This window comes from Thunnus maccoyii, chromosome 21 (genome assembly GCF_910596095.1).
Source record: "Thunnus maccoyii chromosome 21, fThuMac1.1, whole genome shotgun sequence".
Taxonomy (NCBI): domain Eukaryota; kingdom Metazoa; phylum Chordata; class Actinopteri; order Scombriformes; family Scombridae; genus Thunnus; species Thunnus maccoyii.
Genome location: NC_056553.1, coordinates 13,123,041 through 13,145,724, shown reverse-complemented (window position 1 = coordinate 13,145,724; position 22,684 = coordinate 13,123,041). Strand labels below are relative to the sequence as shown.

The 22,684-nt window shown below is 41.1% G+C and overlaps 1 protein-coding gene across 4 annotated transcripts in view; it reads left to right on the top strand.

The window, feature by feature from the left end:
* LOC121887765 overlaps positions 1-20,095 on the top strand; it is a 112,549-nt gene extending 92,454 nt beyond the window's left edge. Inside the window, exons 10-13 of one of the 4 annotated variants that reach the window (XM_042398725.1) lie at positions 3,862-3,938; positions 5,950-6,054; positions 6,167-6,489; positions 19,380-20,095. In XM_042398725.1, coding sequence (XP_042254659.1) covers positions 3,862-3,938; positions 5,950-6,054; positions 6,167-6,238 — 254 coding nt within the window. In that variant the 3' untranslated portion in view covers positions 6,239-6,489; positions 19,380-20,095. Of the gene's footprint in view, positions 1-3,861; positions 3,939-5,949; positions 6,055-6,166; positions 6,490-18,922; positions 19,322-19,379 lie in introns of those variants that run through there. The other 3 variants (XM_042398726.1, XM_042398728.1, XM_042398727.1) reach the window with 3 other exon arrangements.
* The last annotated feature ends 2,589 nt before the right edge of the window (positions 20,096-22,684 follow it).

Genomic DNA, 22,684 nt, shown 5'->3' with positions numbered 1-22,684 from the left:
TTTCTTCCTCTCCCTCTATCTCTGCCTCTCCTGCTCTCTGAGGATTGCAGGGTTCCTGAGGCGAGCAGCAGAGCCCTGGGACAGACCCTGATTAAAACTGCCTGTTAATGACAAAGGCCCCAACGCTGCAGCTCACGCTCTAATCCTAATCTGTATGCATCCGCAGCAGCACATATTTCCTCCCTGCTCAGTCCTCTGACACCAGACAAACGGAAACACAGAAGCAGCCATTTTGGAACAGCTGCATGGAGCTTCGTGTAATGGAGGAGCTCTGCCCAGGACACCAACGGGGACAAAACTGCTGCAACAAATCCACTTGTACTCGTCTGTGACCACGTTATGCTTTCCTCATCCCTCCAGGTCTATATGTGCCAAATTTGTTGCCACACAAAGAAAAAGAAAGGGAACACACTACAACTGCAAGGTGCATGATGTGACCCTATAGCTTTTAACTTAAAAAAATCATCTCTCCGTTGTTTTAGCACGATGCTCAACTTAAGCATAAACCACCATTTTCATTTGCACTGATTTTAAATAACCCACAAAGGAAGCTTGAGAGCACAGGAGAAACAGCCCCGTTCACCTGAAAGCGAGACTGATGGGCTAACAATACAGAGGGAAGGTGAGGAGTTTATTTTAGCAGCGAGGGGGGGGGTGCTGCATGTCTCCAGTGATGCGGGGGTGATTTCTTTCGGCAGGCCTGCGAGTGCCCCGAGGCGAGAGGGATAAGGGCCGTGGAGGAGAGAGGGGAAGAGAAAGAATCTGGCCTGGAGAGACTTTGCAACATGAGTGCACTGGAGCCATTAAAAATATAACAAGAGATGAGTGTAACAGTGTATATTTAGCAGCGGAGAAAGAGGCTGCTACACTGTGTTGTGTGTGTGTGTGTGTGTGTGTTACGCCGGTCGTTCGTAGGGTTTGGTCACTGCATGAGCTCGATTCAAAGCCCAAAAAACGGTGAGCGATGGGGGAAAAAAACAGCAACAAAACGAACTGAGGTGTTTGTTGCAAACACTTTCAGCGCGATAAGAAACAATGGAGTTTTAAAATGAACAGGGGGATTGGTTCGGTGCTTAGAATTATGGATGCTGGGAAAGGATCTTGGGTGTGGGAAAGAAGAGAGAGGATTATGAATTTCAGCAAATCAGGGAAAAGCATGTGGAGAAATCTCAGAATCGCTTTATGTTTTTCTCTCTCCATCCCACCCTCCTTTTTCAGTCTTTAATTTTCTCCCCCCTCTTCCAACCTCTCTTTTGTCTCTATCTTCAGCTCCTTCTCTCTCTTTGATAAAGTGGGTTTTTACACGAGTTTCTCAATTGACATCTGCCTACATTTCAGCTGTCCACTGCACCCATAATTGTGGAGCTGATATATTTATTCAAACCTCTTAATTCTCATTAAAAAGAGAGACTGCTTTCATTCTCTCTTGTATCATTGGCCTTAATTGAGTGACTTTTCATAACAAATAGCTAAACCTCAATTCAATTTTTTTTTTTAATGTCCTTCAAACACTCATGTTGGAAAATCCATGAAACTTGTCTGATTTTGTTATGACTATGCATAGAGCAATTGCATAAAAGAATAGAATAAAATAGAATATCTTTCCAAGAGTTACATGAGTAGACAAATACCTGTCTCATATCAATCCCTTAAAGCGTAGCATGAAAACGGAAAACAGGAGGTAACAGCTTACTTAGCTCTGTAGAAAGGTAAAAGAAAATCTGTACAACAATCTAAGTGTAAAAATGATCATTTGTGCTGTTTTCCTGACAACCTCGCAGTGACGACAAGACTCCAAGAGGTCACTACACGTGGCCAAGAAAGATGAGTAGAGCAGAATAATCCCCCATAAAACCACAACTAGTCATATTTACACTTCAGTGTTTGTATGAATTGAACAACGAGATATAATTTGTTTATTAGGGAGTTTTTGAGGTGCTGATAGGTGGATTTATTTATCTTTGGACAGACCCAGACTAGTTTTTTACTTCTGTTTCCAGCCTTTCTGCTAAATAAGTTAACTGTCAGCTAATCTGACAGACAGAAATATCAGAGTTATATCAATCTTCTCCTCCTGGCACAAAATCGAATATGCTTATTTCCCCAAAATGTCAAACAAGTGAATTTGAAATGGAAATTAAATATTTTTTTTATTTACTTCAGGACAACAAATACTTTTTCCTCCGCTGTCCTTTTTTATTGGCATTTAATTGGGAGAGAAATCAGCACACGACTTACAATTATGCCATCTACCAGCACATAGAAGTCCATCATATTCACAGGCATTTTCTGTCCACTGATGAATAGAAGATGGTGCTTGTAATTACAGGGTGCTTTGCGGAGTGTGATTGCAGCGCACTGAGGGTCACCTAGAGCAAGCTTCTTGATATTTCCCAGAGAAATAAATATAACCAAGAGGTGTGCCCGGGCTCCTGCGGATCACTAAGCTGAGGTCCCCTCTGTGTAGCCACCTTTGACTCTAGAGAGTGAAGGAAATGATTTAGTGATCTGAGAAGGCTCTGGGGTGCTTGTAAGGAAGTGACAATCATAGAGAAATTAAAGGGTAGAGCTTCTTTAATCCAGGCCGTCGGCTACCTCTGTATGACAAAGTGTTTGGAGAATTGAGCAGATTGGTTTGGTGCTAAAAAGCGTGTTGCTGTCTCAGCCCGATAAATGCTTTCTCTCATCGCTGATGAAGAGGCTCAGTAGGTGAGAAAAGGTTTTCCTCTGAACCAGATAGCTGGATATCATATGTGTGGAGCACGACATGTACTACGCTAAAAGGAAGACTTCTTGCTCAGAGAGCTACATTAGTCTCTCAACTTAAATGAAGCTAATGGCTGTTCTTGTAAAATTCTCCCTTCTCATCATTGAAATGACTTGCCTGTTAGCACCGAGTCTCCACAGATAATACAGGCGAGTTTGGTGCATACTGGAATCTCCATTTTATAACAAAGCACAAGTGGATCTCATATCCTCCTCTTAACAGCAATAGTGGAAACATCAAATATTGAACTTGATAATTTGATGTTTAAATTGCATGAACTTCTAGATGGAGACAGAAGACAAGCCCTCATCCTACCTCTTCACATGTGTAATTTAAATCAGTGGTCACCATTCTCTAACTCTCAATCTGCAATCAGGGCTGAGGGTTGTGAAATATTTTCGGCTCAAACCTGTCCATTTGAATATGAATACACAAGGTAGAGTGCATTATGATAATAGCCTTCAATTACACAAGATATCTGCATATCTATCTCCTTTACTTCTTCAATGCTGTGAAGAGCAGTATTAGACTTCTGAGGACACTCTGTGCATGAGAGCAGCTTGAATGTTGGATCGTTGTTTCTCTCCTGCCTCTTCATAGTCCGCTTGCTTAGTATCAGCATTCACCGCCTGCTTCAATCAATATCAATTAATTATCATGGGCACTCCAAAATGATAAATGCTTTTTATCTATCACTTGACAAATCAATGGCTTTACTGTTACCGTGCTAACATTTCCCTCATCAACTGGCTCAATCAATTGAAAACTCGCAGCGGACAATTTACATTGACAACGTATCATGAAGGGGAATCAATATTATTAGCAGTGAGAGTGAAGGGGAGTGTGATATCTGTGATGAAGAATTTTTTTTTGTATTACAGTAGATCAAAAACAGAATGACCTGCATTGATGATGACAGACAGAGTCCTTGTATGTCTTCTGCACAGTTATATATAACCGCTACTGTAACTCTTAGACTTTGCTCAGGTGCAGCATTTGACAGGATGTGAAGCCGGAGGTTAATCTTTACACAGCGGCCGTGTTTTCCTGTCATGCGGCGATTGTAGCTCATGTCTCGTATGGCGTCCCCTCAGACCCGCGCGACCATGTGACCAAGAACCCAGTGACCTGCTGTGGATGGTGTCTGACCTCAGAGGTCAGGGTTTACAGGGTGAGTGTGACAGGCGACGCCTCTGCTTGACACTATACCGCTGACCTTTGACTGTTTTTTTGAAAGCGTGGCTTTTAGAGTAGCTGCATAAATCTTTAGAAGAGATGCAAACGTTCACGCTTTCATACAGCACAAGGCTTTTGTATTGATTTGATATAAAGGCGTAATCTCAGCTATTTGAATCATTCAAACTGAACTGACCTGATTGACCGCTGTAAATTTGTCTTGAAATGTCATCCACATTAGCTGCGTGGTGCACTTTAGTGTGTTTCTATTCAATTTTACAGGTAATAAATAAATAATTGTCAACAGCTAACTTCACATTGTTCAATGTCACACTGATCACTTTGCTGATCTGTGCTTTTTTCAGCTGTACAATTTGCAATTTACAATTCAGAAAAGTCAACTAGAGTTTCCTGCTGACAAAAATTAATAGAGGAACAAAGAATGAGACACTGATATATATCAAACATTGCCGTGTGAGCATGCAAATGTAAGAAATGTTTATTATAATTACCCCTTCTACTGTATTTTTCTCTCCTACTTTAGGATCCTTAGAGATGGAGAGAGCTCCATCCTTATGTTCTAATAAATGTCATTATGCCTGAAGGGGTCAAAAGTTTTTCTTTTAGCTTTTAATGTCAAGAATACCCGTTTCTACATGTTCTCGATAGAGTGCGTTTAGGTCCCTATGCATATTTACTTAATTTGGACAGAATAGATTGTTCACAATGGTCTAATTACCATAATTATACATGTTTCTATGGAAACCCACGAGTCCAGGTTTGATTCATTATGTTTTACCTCCCAGACAATTTTAATTGTTGTGATGCGAGATAAGAAATGGCTGTTGGCATTTTCAAAACTACACCACAATTGGCTTTTAACAGCTGCCTTGGAATTTCACATTGTTTCGGCCACAGCCTTGTTCACTATACGCTTTAACACCCACACACCTGGCGAGGAAGCAGTCGCTTATTATTCCAGCAGCAGGGAGAAATATAAACTTTACTAGATGTAATGTAATTTTGTAATGTAATTCAAAGCAGCCTCATGCAGACAGTACATCACACATACTGTTGCTTATCTAATAATAGGTAAACGTATATGTTCGCCATTGCACAAATTAAATTAAAAAATGAAGTGAGCATTTATGCATTATAAATTGTATATACATTATTTGATAGAGCCTTTGATGTCCATAGTTAAGTATCCCTTTTTTAGTTATGCCAGTTTAGCCTTGACAATAAAGTCACCAAACCTTAATGTCCTCTGAAATAATTAAACTTCAGTAGAATGAACTATGTTTCCAATTACAGCAGTTTTTATTGAAATAGCAAAAAGTCATTTAAATGGTCAAATTGAAAATATATCTCACATTCTACATTATAATTGCTTGTGTTCCTCAACTTTCTGCAAAAGTAATCACACCATGCGTTTCCCAGGCAAGCGGTTTTCCTTTACAGAGCTTTGTGTCCACTGATTCTGCCCACTCGGTCCACAGAGGACCGGACTCCGATCCACACATCTAAGACAACAGATCTCAATCAGTCATGGTGGCTGGAGTTCGGGTCTGGACACATCCCTCGCTATTACAGAGCTATTGATTGTTTAATTACACAATGTGGGTCAAATTTCCCATGACAGATGACACTGTGGGAAAAGAAATATTGGGAACAACAAAGGAGTGAGACAAAAAAAAAAGAAAAGGAGATGACAGGAGAAAGTTTGTGTGGAAGTGGAGTGTAGAGCCAAGTAACTTGTCAATCTTAAAGGGATTACAGCATGTGTTTTATATGATACACAAGCCAATCATATTTAGTAAGACATGTAAAAAGCATCAATATTCAGGAACATAGAGACACACACTATGTTAGGACATTCAAAGTAATAATTGCCTCGAGTGAACATTGACATGACAAATAATTTTACGTAACCGAGTGTAATATTGCTCTGTTACTCATGAAAATCTTACATAAGCTACATACATAAACTCCTCTCTGCTTTTTAGGCCGAGCTAAAACGTGCTTCAAATCTCTCATCCGACGAACCACTGGTTGAAAAGCTTTCAGGCAACACAAATCTGTGGCTACTTGTCAAAATATTTGAAGCAAAGGTGAGTGAGTATGAGGAGAATAGTGAAATCTTAGCCCTGTTATTTATGTGCTCTGTCTCTCCCTGTCTCTCTGTCTCCCTCAGCTGTGCTATTTTCTGCTCTCCCTCTGCAGCGCGGCCCTCGCTCAGGCAGGCTCGGGCTCCCAGCTCTAATTCTGCAGCACTCGCCGACGTCCTTCATTTGACCTTGGCGCACCACGGTGCCCTCTGTCGCCATGCTGCTAGTCGCACTGTGCCCCCTGTGGCTCACCAACGCATCATTACAGATACACACTCAAACACACACACACACACATATTGCCATCCAGATAATCAATAGTGCATCGGGCTCCAGGTCAACAGAGGGAATTAACTGAGCGTGCCCAATCACATGGAGGGGGCCTCTGGGAAAAATCATTGGCTTTGCACCGCTATGACTGAACACACATGTACGGAGGTGTGTATGCACTGTATGACTGAATGTGGTTTTATTTGCATGCTTGTGTCAGTAATTTTCAGGGTGCAAAGGCTAAAAGCCGTATTTAAATGACCTGTTGTTTGCTGCACAGGTTTGTTTGTGAGTGTGTATGATTTACTGTATGTGTGTTAGCATCATGTAGGCTTCTAAACCTCCCCTGTAGAGGTTGCACTTGTTTCATCCAGTCCTCCCCCTCCACCTCGCTGTGCCCTGCTGTTGAAAAGGGGCACTTAACTCCCATGTGTATGTTTCTACCTACCTTTACAGCAGAAACAAAAAAAACAGCTTTTTCTTACTGTGACTCAAAGTGTTGGGCAGCTGCTTGCAACAGTGCAAGAATTAGATGCAGCATGTGCTTCTGCTCTGGCATTTTTGGAGCTGAAATAAGCAGAATTATTATTTTATAGGCCACCAGTGCACTTCACTTGCTTGTTTGATTGAAGAAAGTAGCCATACTTCATATGTGCATGGGTGCACCATGTTTGCAGATCTTTAAAAATGCCAGATATTAATAAAGGAGCACATGAGTCTACATTTTAACAGCACTCATTCTAGACCTGCATCTGTATAAAAGGCTGACCAGTGAGATAGAAAAGAGTGCGTGGCATTCTACTCTATCTCTACCGCTCCATTCCACTCATCTGTCCCCAGGGCCAGAGTCAAAGCGGCGGGATCAAAAGTAAAATCAGAGCGGAGAGCTGTATCCAATCGTGTCAGTCGGAGAGGTCTCTCCCTCTACTGTAGTCTGGCAACGTCCAGGGCTGAGGGCACTGATCTCTATCAACGAGGATAAATTCAGTCAAGCCTCTAAAATGTGTGGCGGTGGACCTCAAGTGATTTAAATCATTAAAATGAGGCCAGCTGCATCATGCAGTCAGAGCACGCGGTGGGGGCATCCAGCAGCCTGGTACAGAGAGAAGAGTGCCATCATCTGGCCCCCACTGATACATCCATCCCACTGCAGAGTGCAAGTGTGTGGAGAGATGCAACAGCAGATCTGTGTAGGCTCAAGTGTAGGTATTTGAATGTGTATGGGCATAAAATAATAACTCCAGTAAGACATTAGTGGCAAACCCATATTAAAGGTACAGCAGATCTGTGCCTTTAAGTAGAAGTATTTCTACATATGTAACGGATATGTGTGCCGTTTGACAAAGAATATACCTCCAGCGTCGAAGCGTTTGCTCTTGCATGTCGGCCCATTCCAGGTAATCTGTATAATAACACGATTATCAGCGCAGATTAAATGTGCAACTTGTGTGTTCAGGAGAAAAGGCACACTAGCCTGACAGCATCTTAAGGAGGAACCAACAGCTTTTACCAGAGACTGACAACAATCACACATCAAGCGTTCCATTTCGCAAATAATAGAGCAGCGCCTCCTGCAATCATTATATAGGCCTGCGAGAGGGAGAGTGCGTATGCCTTGTATAATTGTAGGGTTACAGGCATATGTTTGTATTCATTCTGCTCATTGTAAAAGGTTGCGAGGTGTTGATTTACCTTTCAGCATGTAATTGAAAAAGAAAATCACCATAAGTCACTTGCACTTGCTGTCTTCAAGAAAAAAGTGCTTTTGGGGAGTGAAATGAACAGACTTCCGTCAGTGCTTGACTCAGCTTTCAGGGGCTTTTCTGCTGGCAGTCAACAAAATGTCTACATCACACAACTCAACGATTCAAACTTTTATTAAGTGAATAATGATTGTGTATCTTTTTATACATAATTGCATCTTTTTTTGTCTCCCTCTCACAAATGCGCATTAAAAAGATATTCTTCAGTAGATAGATAGCGCACTTCAAAAAAGCCATCTTTGGGCTCCGTGAAATCTCTGCTAAACTTGATTGTCTTGCTAACAACAAGAACAAAACAAACAGGTGGAATTATCGGTGACACAAAAACACACAGGAGAACCTAAGTCAATCAGCAATCATGCCTTTCCCGAGCATAAACACACCTATTATACATGCCAAGCGGTGTCAGTGTAAACAATGCAGAACAATACACTCTGCATTTCTAGCTGCAGCAGCTCCTCTGATTGGCTGGATCGATCGTCGAAGGCATTTGATGTTATAGGAGGAGAGGCAAGGCATATTGATTGGAGGATAATCTCTGGTCCTCTTCAATAATTCAAAGGAAGGATTTGGGGTGAGATTCCCTTAGATCGGAGGTGTGATGTACATTTCATAGCCTGAGAGCTGGGGAGCTGCACAGAAACGGGGAGGGGGGTGTGTGTGTGTGTGTGTATGTGTGTGTGTGTGTGTGTGTGTGAGTGAGAGAGAGAGAAAGAGAGAGAGTGGATTGGGGGGGAAGGAGGGGTGGTGGATGGAGGTCACATGGGCTCAAACATGAGACACCTTTTAAACCAATCGGACCATAAGTAACAGTGACCTAATGTTGTTCCCCATCTGTTACAAATATGAAAACTATAGTGAGGAAAAATACTACTAATAATTTGTATGTTATGTCATGTACATGCATGCATTCATGTGTGTGTGTTTTCATGGATTTAATACACATATTTCCCTCTTTGGAGGCTTTTTGCAACATTCCTGAGGCAGAATGTATAGCAAACTGTGTTTACCTCACCCAGAGGACCTTACACTGCAATCCAACCATTGATTTTCCTCTAACACCTTCAGCTCTGTATGTGTGACTAAGCCAGTTTTACCGGCCATGACATTGCTGTGAAAAACACAACAAGCATAAACATTTGACCGTCTGCGTTAAACTCAGTATCAACACACTGCCTTTTGAACTTGAATTACATTCTTGTCGAACTTGTTGCTACATGAGTTTGCATCAGATCAATGAGCACGTTAAGTAAAATGAACTTTTGTCACTTGGATGTGGAGTCGGTGGGTTGGATTAGTATGATGTTTTGAGATTAAGTATATTAACTCTGCTCTGAGTGTGTATTTTTTGTTGATCAGTTAAAACCCTGTTTTCTTGCCTTAAGTGATGTATTTCTGCGTACCAGATAACATAAAAACCAGTTTCTAAACAAGTGCAGATTTTAGAAAAAAATGTATTCTCATGTGCATGAAATGTCATCAGTGCATTTTCATACAACACAAAAAATGTTTCAAAGCTTTTCTCTGGACAATAACATACCTTGTGTGTGATATACTGTACAAGTGTAGTTAATGAATGACTGAGTGAAGTTTTTATTATGGTGTCATACAAACAACTGTGCCCAGCTCACATGGGCTTAGAGACACCAAAAATGAATACAAGATCCAAAATGCTGCCCTGTTGCGTCCAAAAGTAATCAATAACAATTAAAATAATTCTTACAGTCCGACCTTCATGTCTCCAGCAAAATTCATAAATCACTAGCAAAATCTGTATTGTACATTCATAATAATGGAGAATACATTTTTAAAAAAGCTGCAGTGATGAGTCATTGAATCAATTGGTCAATCGACAGAAAACTAACCACCAACTATATTTATAATCCATTGATCGTTTTGAGTCATTTTTTAAGATAAAAATGCTAAAATTCTCAGGTTCCAGCTTCTTAAATGTCAATATTTTGTGGTTTCTTTAGTCCTCTATGATAGTAAACTGAATATCTTTGGGTTGACTGGGACAAAACAAGATATTTTAGGTTACATCATGGGCTTTGGGAAACATCGATCGACATTTTCACCATTTTAGTGAACAAAGGACTAATCGATAATGAAAATAATTGTTAGTTGCAGCCCTAAATACTAATTAAATAGTCCACCTTTCGCATATAACGTTAGCAAGCTTAAACACATCTGAATGAAATAACTACTCACTGTTTAATTAAATGTCAAATGTACTACAACTAAGTGTTAGCACACCTGACTTAATTATCATCACATTATAAACATGGGGCATGACAACAGTGTGCCTCAATATAAAACACTATCACATAATTTAAAAAAGCATTAAGATATATTGTACATACCTTTTATTTATTTACATAACTAGAAAAGTCCGTGTAAAATAAAGCAGACATTGTGTGAATTAATTTGTACAAACTGAGGATTGTGGGAGTTGTGTGAAAAATCCCAGCCAAGAGGCTCTATAAAGATCACACATGATTTATGTAAAATAATTTTACTGAAGGTTTAGAAGTTGTGAACCACACTCTACTGTGATTCTTGAAAATATTTGGCGCGTGACTATTGTACTCTGGTGAAAATATCACAGTTTTAGACTGTTGCTTGGCTTTCAAAACACCCTTTGAAAGCCAAGCTCAAGGTGCTTTTTGTGGTGTTGGCTTGCAGGGGGGATTATGTGCCTCCATATTTTATACCACCGTGACCTGCACTGTGGATCTATGTGGCGCTAGTCATACGTGTCTGGAATCCCACTGCAGCGCCGGCTCTGCAGCCTGGCAAAAGGTCACACGGGGGGCTTCCTCCATAACGCGGGGTTTTCTCCCGGCGCTTATCTCCTAATCACTGCAATTACTGCGGCAACACTTGTCTGTTTGTTTGCTGGAATGGTGCATTAGTGTGTTTGCATCCCGCTGACCGGTGCAGACGTGTCAGGCAGGCGTCTGGGGAGGGACACTGCGGTTAGAGGGTATGCTGACTGCAGATGTGGGATCTAGATAGCTAGAGGAGCCGCCACCATCATCATCTTAAACATCATCATCTTGATTATGTCTCTCTCTCTCTCTCTCTGTGTGTTTCTCTGACTGTCTCTGCCTTTCTTGCTCTCTCAAAGTAAAACACACACCGCTGGGGAATTGCTGCATCAGGTCATCTGTCAGTGTCTCTATACTGCACCACACCCTATACACCAAAGATGCTCCCTTAAGTGTATTGAGCTCTTGAGGTTATGCCCTCATATTTACATCTGTGCTGGCATATCCAGTCTTTAAATTTAGTCCATGAATTTCTTTTTTTTTTTTTGTTCACATCTATTTTTTTGATCTGCTCTGGAGTCTTTGTATGTCTTGTTCTTCCCCCGCCACCCTTGTCTTGTTCAGTCTCCGACATCAGCCCTAGTCCCCTCTCTATTTGAGCGTGTAGACAAACGTCCACGCCCGTGCTCTCTGTCACCTCTTACCTGGAATCACATCTCCATACACACTCTAATTGTCCCCATTTGATGAGAAACGGGGCTCCTACACACCGCCTGAGCTGTCTCCAAGCCCTAGCAGGTAGATGCAGGGCTTCTCTCCCACTCATCATTACTGCAGGAGATACCTGGCTAATTATAGCCCTGTGCCGCTGTAATAGAGACAGACCTGGATGTCAGGGTGACTGGGAGGCGCAGACATTGCTGGATAAGAAGGATATGGACTTATCAGATCTGCACCGTCTGGAGGGAAAAAAATATCTTTTTATTGTCATTTTTAAGACATACACACATTTTGGTTTTATTTCAATTTTGAGATTTTTTTTATTTAACATTTTGCACTGAAATATTTCAGTTTTCACAATAGTTTTTTTTGTTATTGTTTTAACCAATATTTTTTTTAAAAAATTAATGTAAAATATAAAATATGGTCAGTCCCTGCATTCTCATTACACAATGTGTGAAGAAAAATGTTTGAAGTAGCATCCAGAGCTCATTATGTTTTTTTGGATAGAAGAGGTGGTGCCAATGTTAGCTTTAGCATTTCTCTGTTCCAGCCTACACAGAGCAAAGCATCTCTGTTTAATACAGCTTGACCTTGACAGGAAAACTGTAGGTGAGCTACATGGCAGGTTCAACACACACACACACACACACACAGAAAGAGAGTGCACCGCGTGTGCCTACGCGATTGTGTGCGTGTGTACATCCTCTCTGACCCAGCATGTCCTCTTTCCATCATCTCCCCTCTTTTTTTTTTTTTTTTTTTTTTTTGCTCCCATCATCGTAATGGTTCTCTGTGCTGCCTCTCTGGGTTTATGCAGCATCATTCACAAACATCATCCAATCCTCCTCGCCCTTCCTCTCACTCACTCTCTTGTCCTCTCATTCTTTTGAAGTCCTTGATTCACGTATATTCTCCTGAAGAGCTCCTATATGTCAGCCGACCAGCCAGAGAGACAAAGGCAGGCCTGAGTTAATTACCTATCATTTAGAGCAGATGGCTGCAGATGATATGTAAATGGGTGTGTGTGTGTGTGTGTGTGTGTGTTCCTGTGTATGTGATTGTGATTGTAGTGTGCATATGTACACTACATCCCTACATCTTTTCTCATATTTTTTCTTGTGCATATCCAAAATATTCACAGAAACACACACACACAGATAAAAGCATTAAGACGCTTTTTATTTCTTGCAAAGGGGTTTGCAATTTAAATTGTGATATGGATTGTTTTATTCCACCCAGATAGAGTGTTAATGACTGAGAACATAATTATGGGTTGCAATTTTTGTGCAATTACTCACAGCCTCCTTTAGGCTGCCTGCATATTCATTCAAATGTATGTCCCCCTTTCTTCATCTTGAAATTAAAACACTGTGTTGTACATTTGCTTTTAATTATTGGAGGTCCGTATTATGCGCACTGATCTTTTTAAACATAACAGATAAAAGATAATGCACAAGTATTTTATGAGAGCATTTTCTCTCACTTTTCGCTCAGAGGCAGCAGAGCACAGAGTTGAATCTAGGCCAAAGTAAGTCAATTGAGACATTTGTTTTTTAGGTTGTTTTTGTTTGACGGCTTCTCAAGAGTATCCTCTCAAAGTCTATGGTTGTTGTTTTTTTGTTGGGTTTTTTTTTTTTTTTTTTTTTTGGGAAAAGCAAACTCGCTTGACACCAAACATAAGCTGCTGTGTTCTGTTTCTTAGCATGAAGCAAGAGGCATGGTAAATCAATGACGAATGTACAATGAATCTGAGATATATGTTACAGTGCACTCCATGACACAGGAAGAAATGTAACCACAGAGGGAGGGCGGGAGAGCGAGGGGGTGGGGGGGGTGGAGCAGTCAGATCAATAGTACTGCTAGAAAGACCTGTCCGTTTTTTGACTTCGCACTGTAAATTAAGCCTTCTCTGTGCCAACATTTTCTCAGCAGTGTGTGCACAAATTACTGTGTACATGCAAGCTACAGTATAATGCAGCTTTTGTGCATTGTGCTGTAAAGTGTGCGAAATAATGTCTTGTCTGTATGTTTATTCTCCACCAACACACCCAGCAGGAGTCTGTGAATATAGCCAGCATGTGCGACTGTAAGTTTGCAATGCCACAGATGGAGACCCACTAATTTACTCATTATGGAGATTTAATATGAGAGAATGCTGCTGCAGTGATCAGATGTAACTAATACGGAGCATTCAGTGTGTGTTCAGTTTGTCATTCAATTTGAGTTTGATTCATATTCAGATCCATCTGCTCTCTGCTACATTTCACTTATTTTATCCAGTCCTAAATGCCAAAAAGAAATGAAAAAAATCTTTTTTTTATTTGTACAGATTTATTTTTTTTGTGCTCAGGCATGACACGATCAGTGTAGTAGCAGCAAATGGAGCCCATTCATATGATGGTTAGTCCCATATTGGCTCCCTGGTGAGCAAACCTCTTTCACAGCTCTGAGAAGTTAGCGCTGCTTCAGGCCTTTTATGGCATGATGGCAAAAAGAGCAGTTTGGCTTCATACAAATAAAGAGTCATGTACTAATTCAGCTAGTCTTCAGTCAGTGTACTCTACTGTTCCATTATGTTATTATATTAAATCAAATTATATTTTAAATAATAGAAAAAATATTACATTAAGAACAGCACAAATATGTTAATTGTCACTCATTCAATCAGAGGAAAACATAATTCTTACAGTTGCTAGTTGGTCCTACAGGAATTATCTAGTGATATTTATGTTCTGTGTGTTCAAATATATGATTTTAACAACCAAGCAGAATTATTAGACAAATATGTATAAGGTGAATATCCTGCATCACCTTTATTTAAACAAATTCAGAGGTATTGAATCAGCATTGTCTCTGCTCAGGAATCGAATCAGTGTATGGCTGCAAGAAAATGGAAGCGACCATCTCTGAGCTTTATGTTATAACAACGAGGCCCTCTAATGGCAACAAGGTTCTCTGCAGCAAAATGCTAAAACAAGACAAGGAAAAGATAACCAATGTCCCTTGTAATTCTTTTTAGTGTTATTCCTTAAGGGTTTAATAGTTGGGGTTCGTTATCCGTTTCTGTTTCAGCCTCAGATATGGTAACACAGACTGCGGTGGAAAAGCTTTGGTGTGACAGGAAACATTTTTGTTGTGGTGACCCCCCACTGCTGAATGAATGCAGAGGAAACACTGGGATACACCCAGGACACTCCTGCAATTAGCGGCATCATGTGTGGTTCAGTCTAAATATATCTGCTCGGAAATAAAATGTCCTATTGTGTTAAAATTATAGTGACCTCATTAAGACAATAATAGCGCCACAAAATGAGACAAAAGAGGATTCTGATTAACCTTTGGCTCTAACTTTGAGTGTTAACCACAAGGCTATTAGTTAAATGGTTCTGTGTGGTTGTCTGCTATTCCATTTTAGACTGACTGCACGTGCTAAGTCATTTTCGCACACGTTTTCTCTTTCTGTGAAATGCACAACCCACTTGTTCGCCTGCACAAACACACAGTATCTCTCTCATCCCCCTGCAGTGAAAGTGTGCGCACCTTTGATCTGGTTTCGCTCGTGGTCTATATCTCTCCTGAAGCAGAAAACCATTACATACACTTTGTGTCCAGATACACTTGTCATGCAATGGTGAGCTCAGATCCTAGGGAATCAAAGGTATGGGTGATGCCTCCAGAACCTGTATTAATATGCATGAGAGCAGGAGCTGCCCTATGATGTAATTGCGGTAGCGGCGAAGGTCAGTGCCTTTGCCCAGTCTGTGCACAATATCAAAGCCCAGATGTACACACACCACTTAGGTTTCTTTATGGTAATCTCGTATGCTTTTTTTTTTTTAAGAGGGAGGATGACTCTGCTGATAGGGATGTGTAAATAGATGAAAATCTGCTTTTAATTGTGTTATCGCCAGACTTTTATGCTCTCAGGGGTCTGACTCTCACATTACAATGTTGCACTCTCATGTTCTCTCCTTGGACACACATCACAGTGAGCCTTTCATCCAGGGAGCAAAGCTGTTTACAAGCCCCACACCCACCCATGTGGTCCTATTCTCAAGGCTCTGCTGGTTCTGAATATAATGGACCTTCCTTTTTATTCATGTTCCAGCTCTGGCCCTGATCTGGCCCTGAGGATTTTACTGTATATCAAAGCATCCAAATGTTTAATAAGAATCACTGAAGAAAAAAAAAACATTTTCTTGAATATAGATCCCTTGCTACATTATGAAATGTATAATTCCTTATAAGTGAAATGCAGCATGTTTGCCTTTGTAGTGATTCATCCTGTGGCAGCTTGATGTGGCTTCAGTTATTCTCTCTGTTTTTGTTTCCTGGTTGTTTTGAGTCCTGTGAATCCCTCACTGGTAAAGCTGATTGATAGAACCAGGACACAGAACAACTCCTATCACACAGCTATGAGCTATCAGACCCAGTTCTGTCACCGCACATGACTATACTTTAAAAAAATGACAATATTTGTTACAGTATTTAACATGGAATCAACCTTGTCCATGAAGTACAGTACCAGTCAAAAGTTTAGATACGCTTTGTCATTCAAGTGAATAGGAAGGTGTGTCCAAACTTTTGACTGGTGTTGTATTCAGAGAGTTTTCAGTCTTTAGTCAGGAACGCAGTTGAATTGTCAGTCAAATAATCCCCATCATGTATGACCATCATGTAAAACTCAACTAGTAAAGCTGCAGTTCTGGACTGAAAGTTTTGTACAACTTAACCCTGTATATGATTTCAATTTGGTGCCAGATGGCTTTAAGATAATACGTTTTTGAGAGGCAATAGGTTGCCGTTCTGTGGGAATCCTTGAATTAGCAGCATAGTGGGGTACTTCCTGTACAGTAGAAGCTAAGAAGATTTCCGTGAGCTTCTGTCAATGCTAATAACCACAGTGGTCTCACAGAGAGCTCCCCCAGGGCTGTTTGACCGTGCAAGCAATGGGAGGGGGTGATGTTCGCAGGGGGTGGGGGTCGGCAGGGTTTGAGCTGATGCCTCTCAGACTGTCTCAACTCATTTAGCTCTTTGGGGCACGGCCAATCCATCTCTCTCATGGAGAAATAAGGTTCATCATAACCCTGCTGTGTGTGCAGATGACTGGAGATGGTGAGAGCACAGGAGCGAGGAATGGGTAGTTGCGCGAGCGGACAGCAAGGCCGAAAGACAAAAATACAGACAGACACGCAAGCAGATATTCAGAGGCTTGCCAAGGGGGGCTCGGGCCTTCTGGGCATGCCTCTGTGCTGACATCAGCAGAGGCAGTCGCAACCCCCACAGAGCACCATGAACCACGAAGGGTGGGCGAGAGGAAGAAGAGAAGGGAGGGGCGAGGAAGAGAGAAGATGGAGGGGGAGGGGATAAGGATGGGGGTACAACACTTGTAATCGGATCATTGGCTACAGTGGGTTAAGTCAATGTGATCAATAGAAACTGCACATGCAGCAGAGAGCCTTTAATGGCCCTTAATCTCCATCAGGCCTGAACAGGAGGGTGGAAGAGGAAGTCACAGGAGCAAAGGCAGCCTGCATCACATTACACACTCAACCTGTGCTCACACAATGCCATGCACTTAGATTCTCTCTCTCTCTCTCTCTCACACACACACACACACACACACACACACACATATAGAGCTGAGTATAGAGTCCCGACCGGTGACTCCAGGCCTCTGCAGTCAGCATGTCATATTTCATTTCGAGGCACCTTTTCATTTCATTTCAAATGCATTACATTTCAGACCTTTCCATTCTGTGCTACCCCCTGCGATGCAAAACCTCGGCTTGAACACACTGTCCCAGCGCAGGACACATTCCAAGCTTTGAATTCAATAAGCAGCCTGACCACGGCTAGTGTGTCTCCAGTCATCATCTCCACAGTGCAAGAGGGGCTGCAGTCCAGTTATGAAGTATAGATGCGGTACCAAACCTTTAGGTGCAGCAATTTCTCTAACTCTTTCAGTTCATATATTTTACTCATCTGCTCCATAGTTAAAGATTCATATTTATGAGGCGGTGCGCTGGGTGTAGCCATGTGTTCCAAAAGGACAGCGCCACATAATAAACATACAGATAGAAATTAGTCAGTAAAAAAACACAGCTTCGCTCTGCTGTGTGATGTTCTTTCTTTCATTCTTTCACTTTTTTCCTTCATGCCTTTCACACTTATTCATGAATTAAAGAGTGGATTGACAATGACCCTAAACCTCAGGGCAGAAACAGGACTGTGTATGACCTACTGTCAGATGAATAACGATGGCCCAGATATGCTCAGATGATCTTAGATAAGAGACCTCTGGAATCTGCACCAAGTATGGTTCTTATGTTGCCCGCTCTTGTGCCTTTTATCTCCGTCAGCCACATGATGCACTCACTCTCCCGTGAAATATAAATCACCATAAAGCGGCATCGAGGAAGCTGTCTCTTTCATGTATGCGTCTTGTGTATAAGTTTCAGATCTCTGAAGAACAACGGGAAACAAAAGTATCTTCGCTGAAGCCAAATACACAGACACTTTGCTCAAAACAGACCCAGACAGACACAACTCCACCGATATTAATGATACGCAGGGAAAATATTTTTCTTACCCAAGGAGTTGCACCAACATTGATTTGATAGGTACCTCTTGTTGCCAGGAAACATTTGAACAGATTAATGACCCTGGGCCTTGAATTATTCCCTTTTGCTTTGAACACTGTCTGTATGTATTACATAGACGTTTTATTTATCCAACAAATATGGAGTTGTGAAGAGTGCTCTTAGAGATTGCAAACCCACTGCATTAGTTACTCCTACTGTTAGAATAGCTTCATAAATCAATTAACACAAAGTACTTAAAAAGTGAACAGTTGCCTTGTACTCACAGCATCTGTTGAAATTGTGATAATTGTTGTCCTTAACCACATTCACAGCAAGTTCTGTCAAACTGTTTACCCATGCTCGCTGTTTTCCACAGATTCACATTATGTTGCAGGCTGTGTAGCAGACGAGGTCATACATTCATACTCCAGAGAAGCTATATTATTAGCGAGACACAGACTTGTTCAAAAGAAAGAAAATCAATTAGGATGTTGCTACATGAGCTCAGTTTGAACTTTTCTTTAAAGGGCATGAAGTTCAGTTTACTTGTCTCAGGGAGTACTGCTTCTGTGGGAAAAAAAAACAAACAAATTGAAAACAGTAAAATGTCTTGGAGGGGATTGAACGCAATGATGGGAAGGAAACACAAAGCAGCCCCTCAATGTGATGACCCCTGTTAGCCTTTAAAATGATCTGAACATGTTCTATTCTAAATTTGATAAACATGACTTCAGTGATGAATGTGACTCTGTCTGTGCAGGAATGACACCTGCCCCTGTGTTATTAAAGGAAAAGGAAGTCATTTCGATTCTCCGGCGAGTCAACCCTCGCAAAGCTCCTGGGGCCACATGGGCTCAAGGGAACTGTCTTGAAAGAATGTACCATCCAACTGGGACCCATCTTCACCCAGCTGTTCCTCAACACTGGTTTTGTCCCCCGGGCTTGGAAAATGGCAACCATTATCCCAGTGCCTAAAACAGCACACACAAAATCACTCACTGATTTTTAGACCCATTGCCTTCACACCTCTATTAGGCAAATGCATTGAGCATCTATTGAGCAAGGAACTCATATCACAAACAGCTAAGCTCATGGACCCCATGCAGTTTGCCTACTGAGCCAGCCGAGGTGTGGAGGACGCCATTCTCTCCTGGACAAAGTACATGGTCATTTAGGCAAGGCCAACACATATGTCCATTTGGTTGTTTTTTTTACAGATTTCTCCTCAGCTTTTAATATTGTCCAGCCTCATCTTCTCCTGAGATGCCTGTGTGACCTGAGCGTCAGCTGCAGCCTTGTCCTGTGTCCACCTTTGTTCCACAGGGGTGCGTTTTATCTCCCTTCCTGTTCTCCATATATACAAATGAGGTAAAATACAACAGCAAAGACCTCTCACTCATAAAGTATGGTGATGATACTGCCCATGGTTGTCTGCCTGCAGTATGTCAACAGCCCTTCCTACTCTTAGCACATCAACCACCTTGCCATCTGGTTTGACGGCAGCTTCCTTGACCTTGATTTCAATAAGACCAAGGAGCTGTGTCTGGGAGGTAGGATGGATGCAGGCAGCACAGGGCCCACCTTCAAGCCTGCTATCATGAGGTGGTAGGAAGTGGAGCAGGTCACTCATTTTAAATAGCTGAGAACAATCATTGACAATAAACTCACTTTTCAGACCAATGCAGACTACATTTACAAAAAAGCAAGGCAGTGGCTCTGTCTCCTCAGGAAATTGAGGAGCTTCAATGCCAGCAAACTCACCCTGACCATGGTCTACAGGCCCCCACAGTCCATGAGCACTGCTGCTGCTGCTGAAAATGTTTTTTTGTATTTTAGCTGTTCTCTACTGTCTGTTTTACACTGTGTTGCCAGAATGCCAAAAGCAAATTTCCATTTCATGTAATGTAATGGACAATAAAGTTTCCTTATCTTATCTTATGTGTCCTGTGGGTGTCAGCTTTCCAAAATTTGAAAAAACGACCCTGATCATCAGGGTTATCTTGGGCTTGAGACTTAAAATTTAGCCTGAGTTACAAACTCAGTGTGGGGTTTGAAAGAAGTGGACAAAGCAGTGTGGATCTAATTAAAGATCCTTTTTAGTTTCATCATGGGAAATGTAGGATCCAGACATTTGGAAGTTGACCAATACTTGGGACTAAAAGTCAGAATATCTCACAATTTTGAGCAGTCTTGTTTTTTGTTTTTTTTTAATCTGTCTCTTGTGAGTCCCCCAACTTTATGGAAGTTCAATACTAAATTGCTGGCGTGCCCCTTTCATTTAAAATGTGTTTGCCATATGGTGTGAGATAAATGTCAAAGGGAAAATTCAATAGTTTTGGATAGCTTACTACTCAAAGCCTAAAGATAAGATAGATCGGTTTGACAATATCTGAATGTGAGGAGGAAAACATAAAATATTAACAACTTTGTAGAACAATTCATATACTATTAAGTATCCCATTAAGATTAAGTCTGTTCCCTTTTTATGGATGGTGCCTCCCTGTGGGCATTAAAGACAACAGCATCTCTGCCACCAAAATGAGCTTCATAACTACTCTTTGAACCATTATTCTTTCCTGTAAATACAGACACAATTCTAACAAAAACGTATAAAATCTGACATAAATACAACCATACAGATCCATTCAAATCCAAATGTAATCTTGATAATTATTTGCCCTGTTCAACACCTGCATTAACAGAATTATAAAAAAATATTGAGAAAATATTAGATTACAAGTCTCACATTCTCTTTCATTGTATGCACAACAATGAAGTCTTTCTAGCTCAGATCTACATCCTATCATTGTGTTCGGCAAAATGCTCAGCCTCTACTTTCAGTTCACAGATAATGATATAACCATGGCAACAGAGACACCTTGCAAAAGGGCAGGAAGAAAACTTAGACATTACTGTCAGTCAAAACCCAATTTTTTCAAATAAAAAAAAAAAGTATGCTGATTATTTCACCTGACTTGCTGAGTAACATCTTGAGACTTCAATATAGCTTTGAATGTAGGATTCAGAGCGTAGACCTATTATTTATAACCGTTGATACACTCACATTTCTGTTATTTTTTCCTCACTCACCCAACCTTTCACTGGCACCATCAAACGCTGCTAATCAGAAAAACAGACACATAACAATTCAGAGTAATGTCATGTTCCCCTGATCAACTGAGTGTCAGTTAACATAGTCATCAATAGGACTAATGTTCTGAGAGGACACTTACTGAGTGACATGCCATGGCCCAGAGTGCGAAAACCTTCAAAACATTGAGGAAGTGCCAACCCTGAGACTTGCCCTAACCTTGCCTTGAGCCATGTGATGATGAGTCTTCAGTGTGACTGAAACTTCAAAGGCATTTCAGCTCACTAAGCAGAGGATGCTCCTTCTGTCTCATCTTCTCTCGACTGAATCCCTTTTCCAAAAGGACATTTTGATGGATTTGAAAAAAAAGTTTGCTTGGCACTTTATTGGAATGGCTTTGACCACTGCGGGGTAGGGAGGAAATTAACTGCTGGTAACGTTAAAGTCATTAACCAGTTAGTTTGATCCTTAAAGGTAAAAACAGCATGATAAGCCATTGAAATGAAATGAAAGAAGGGAGTCGGTTTATATTTCCTGTTTCATTTCAATGTGTAAAAGCTAAAGCAGTGTGCACTATTCATGACATGGTAAGAGACTTCAGAGTAAATGTTATCACGCTTTTCATCAATTCAATGAAACTGCATCACATCAGGGGTCTCTAATGATATCAGTTTTTTTTTTTTGCATATTTGAGGATTTTGTACATCTCAGGACCATTACACACAACTAGTAATTGTAAGGACATTGTTAGGCGAATAAATAGCAAGTTCCCTGCTTAGTTTGTCTGCTGTGTTCACAGACAAATGGAGGCAGGAAGAGTGTGGTCTTTTCAAAGGCTGCCTGCGAAAAACCTGATGGATGCACAAATTAACACACAGAGGAGAGAAGTCGCAATCCAAAGCCTCCAATGTTATAATTACAGCTCTTTCTTCCTCCTTGACAAACATAAAGGGGGATTTTTCTCTCTCCCGCTCACATCCTCTTTCTCCCTCTCTTCTCCACCTCTCACTGCACAGCTTGGCGAGCTGGCGTTAATTGCTCCAAAAAAGCTGTGGAAGCACAACAAGTGCTTCTCATCCTGGTATAATTGTGTCTGTAGGAGTTGGAGGGCTTGAGAAGAAAGAGGGCTTTTGCTGCTTACAGGAAAGGCTTTGTTGTAAGTCTTGGGAACTGAGAACATCTGAGAGAACATGATATGATGGCGCTCTCTGGTGGACAGACAGTGAAAGAGAATTTCTTCATTACAGGATGAAATAAATGTGTAAATAGATTATGAATAGCGAGCAAATTCATGCATATAATAGTGTCCTCTACATTTTCTATGACAACTCCCATTATCCTAAGTGCATAATAGTGCATAATCAGTGTACGGCATTCTTTGTAGAGCAGCATGTGGATGTACTAATGTCACCTAATTTATCTTGTGAATAA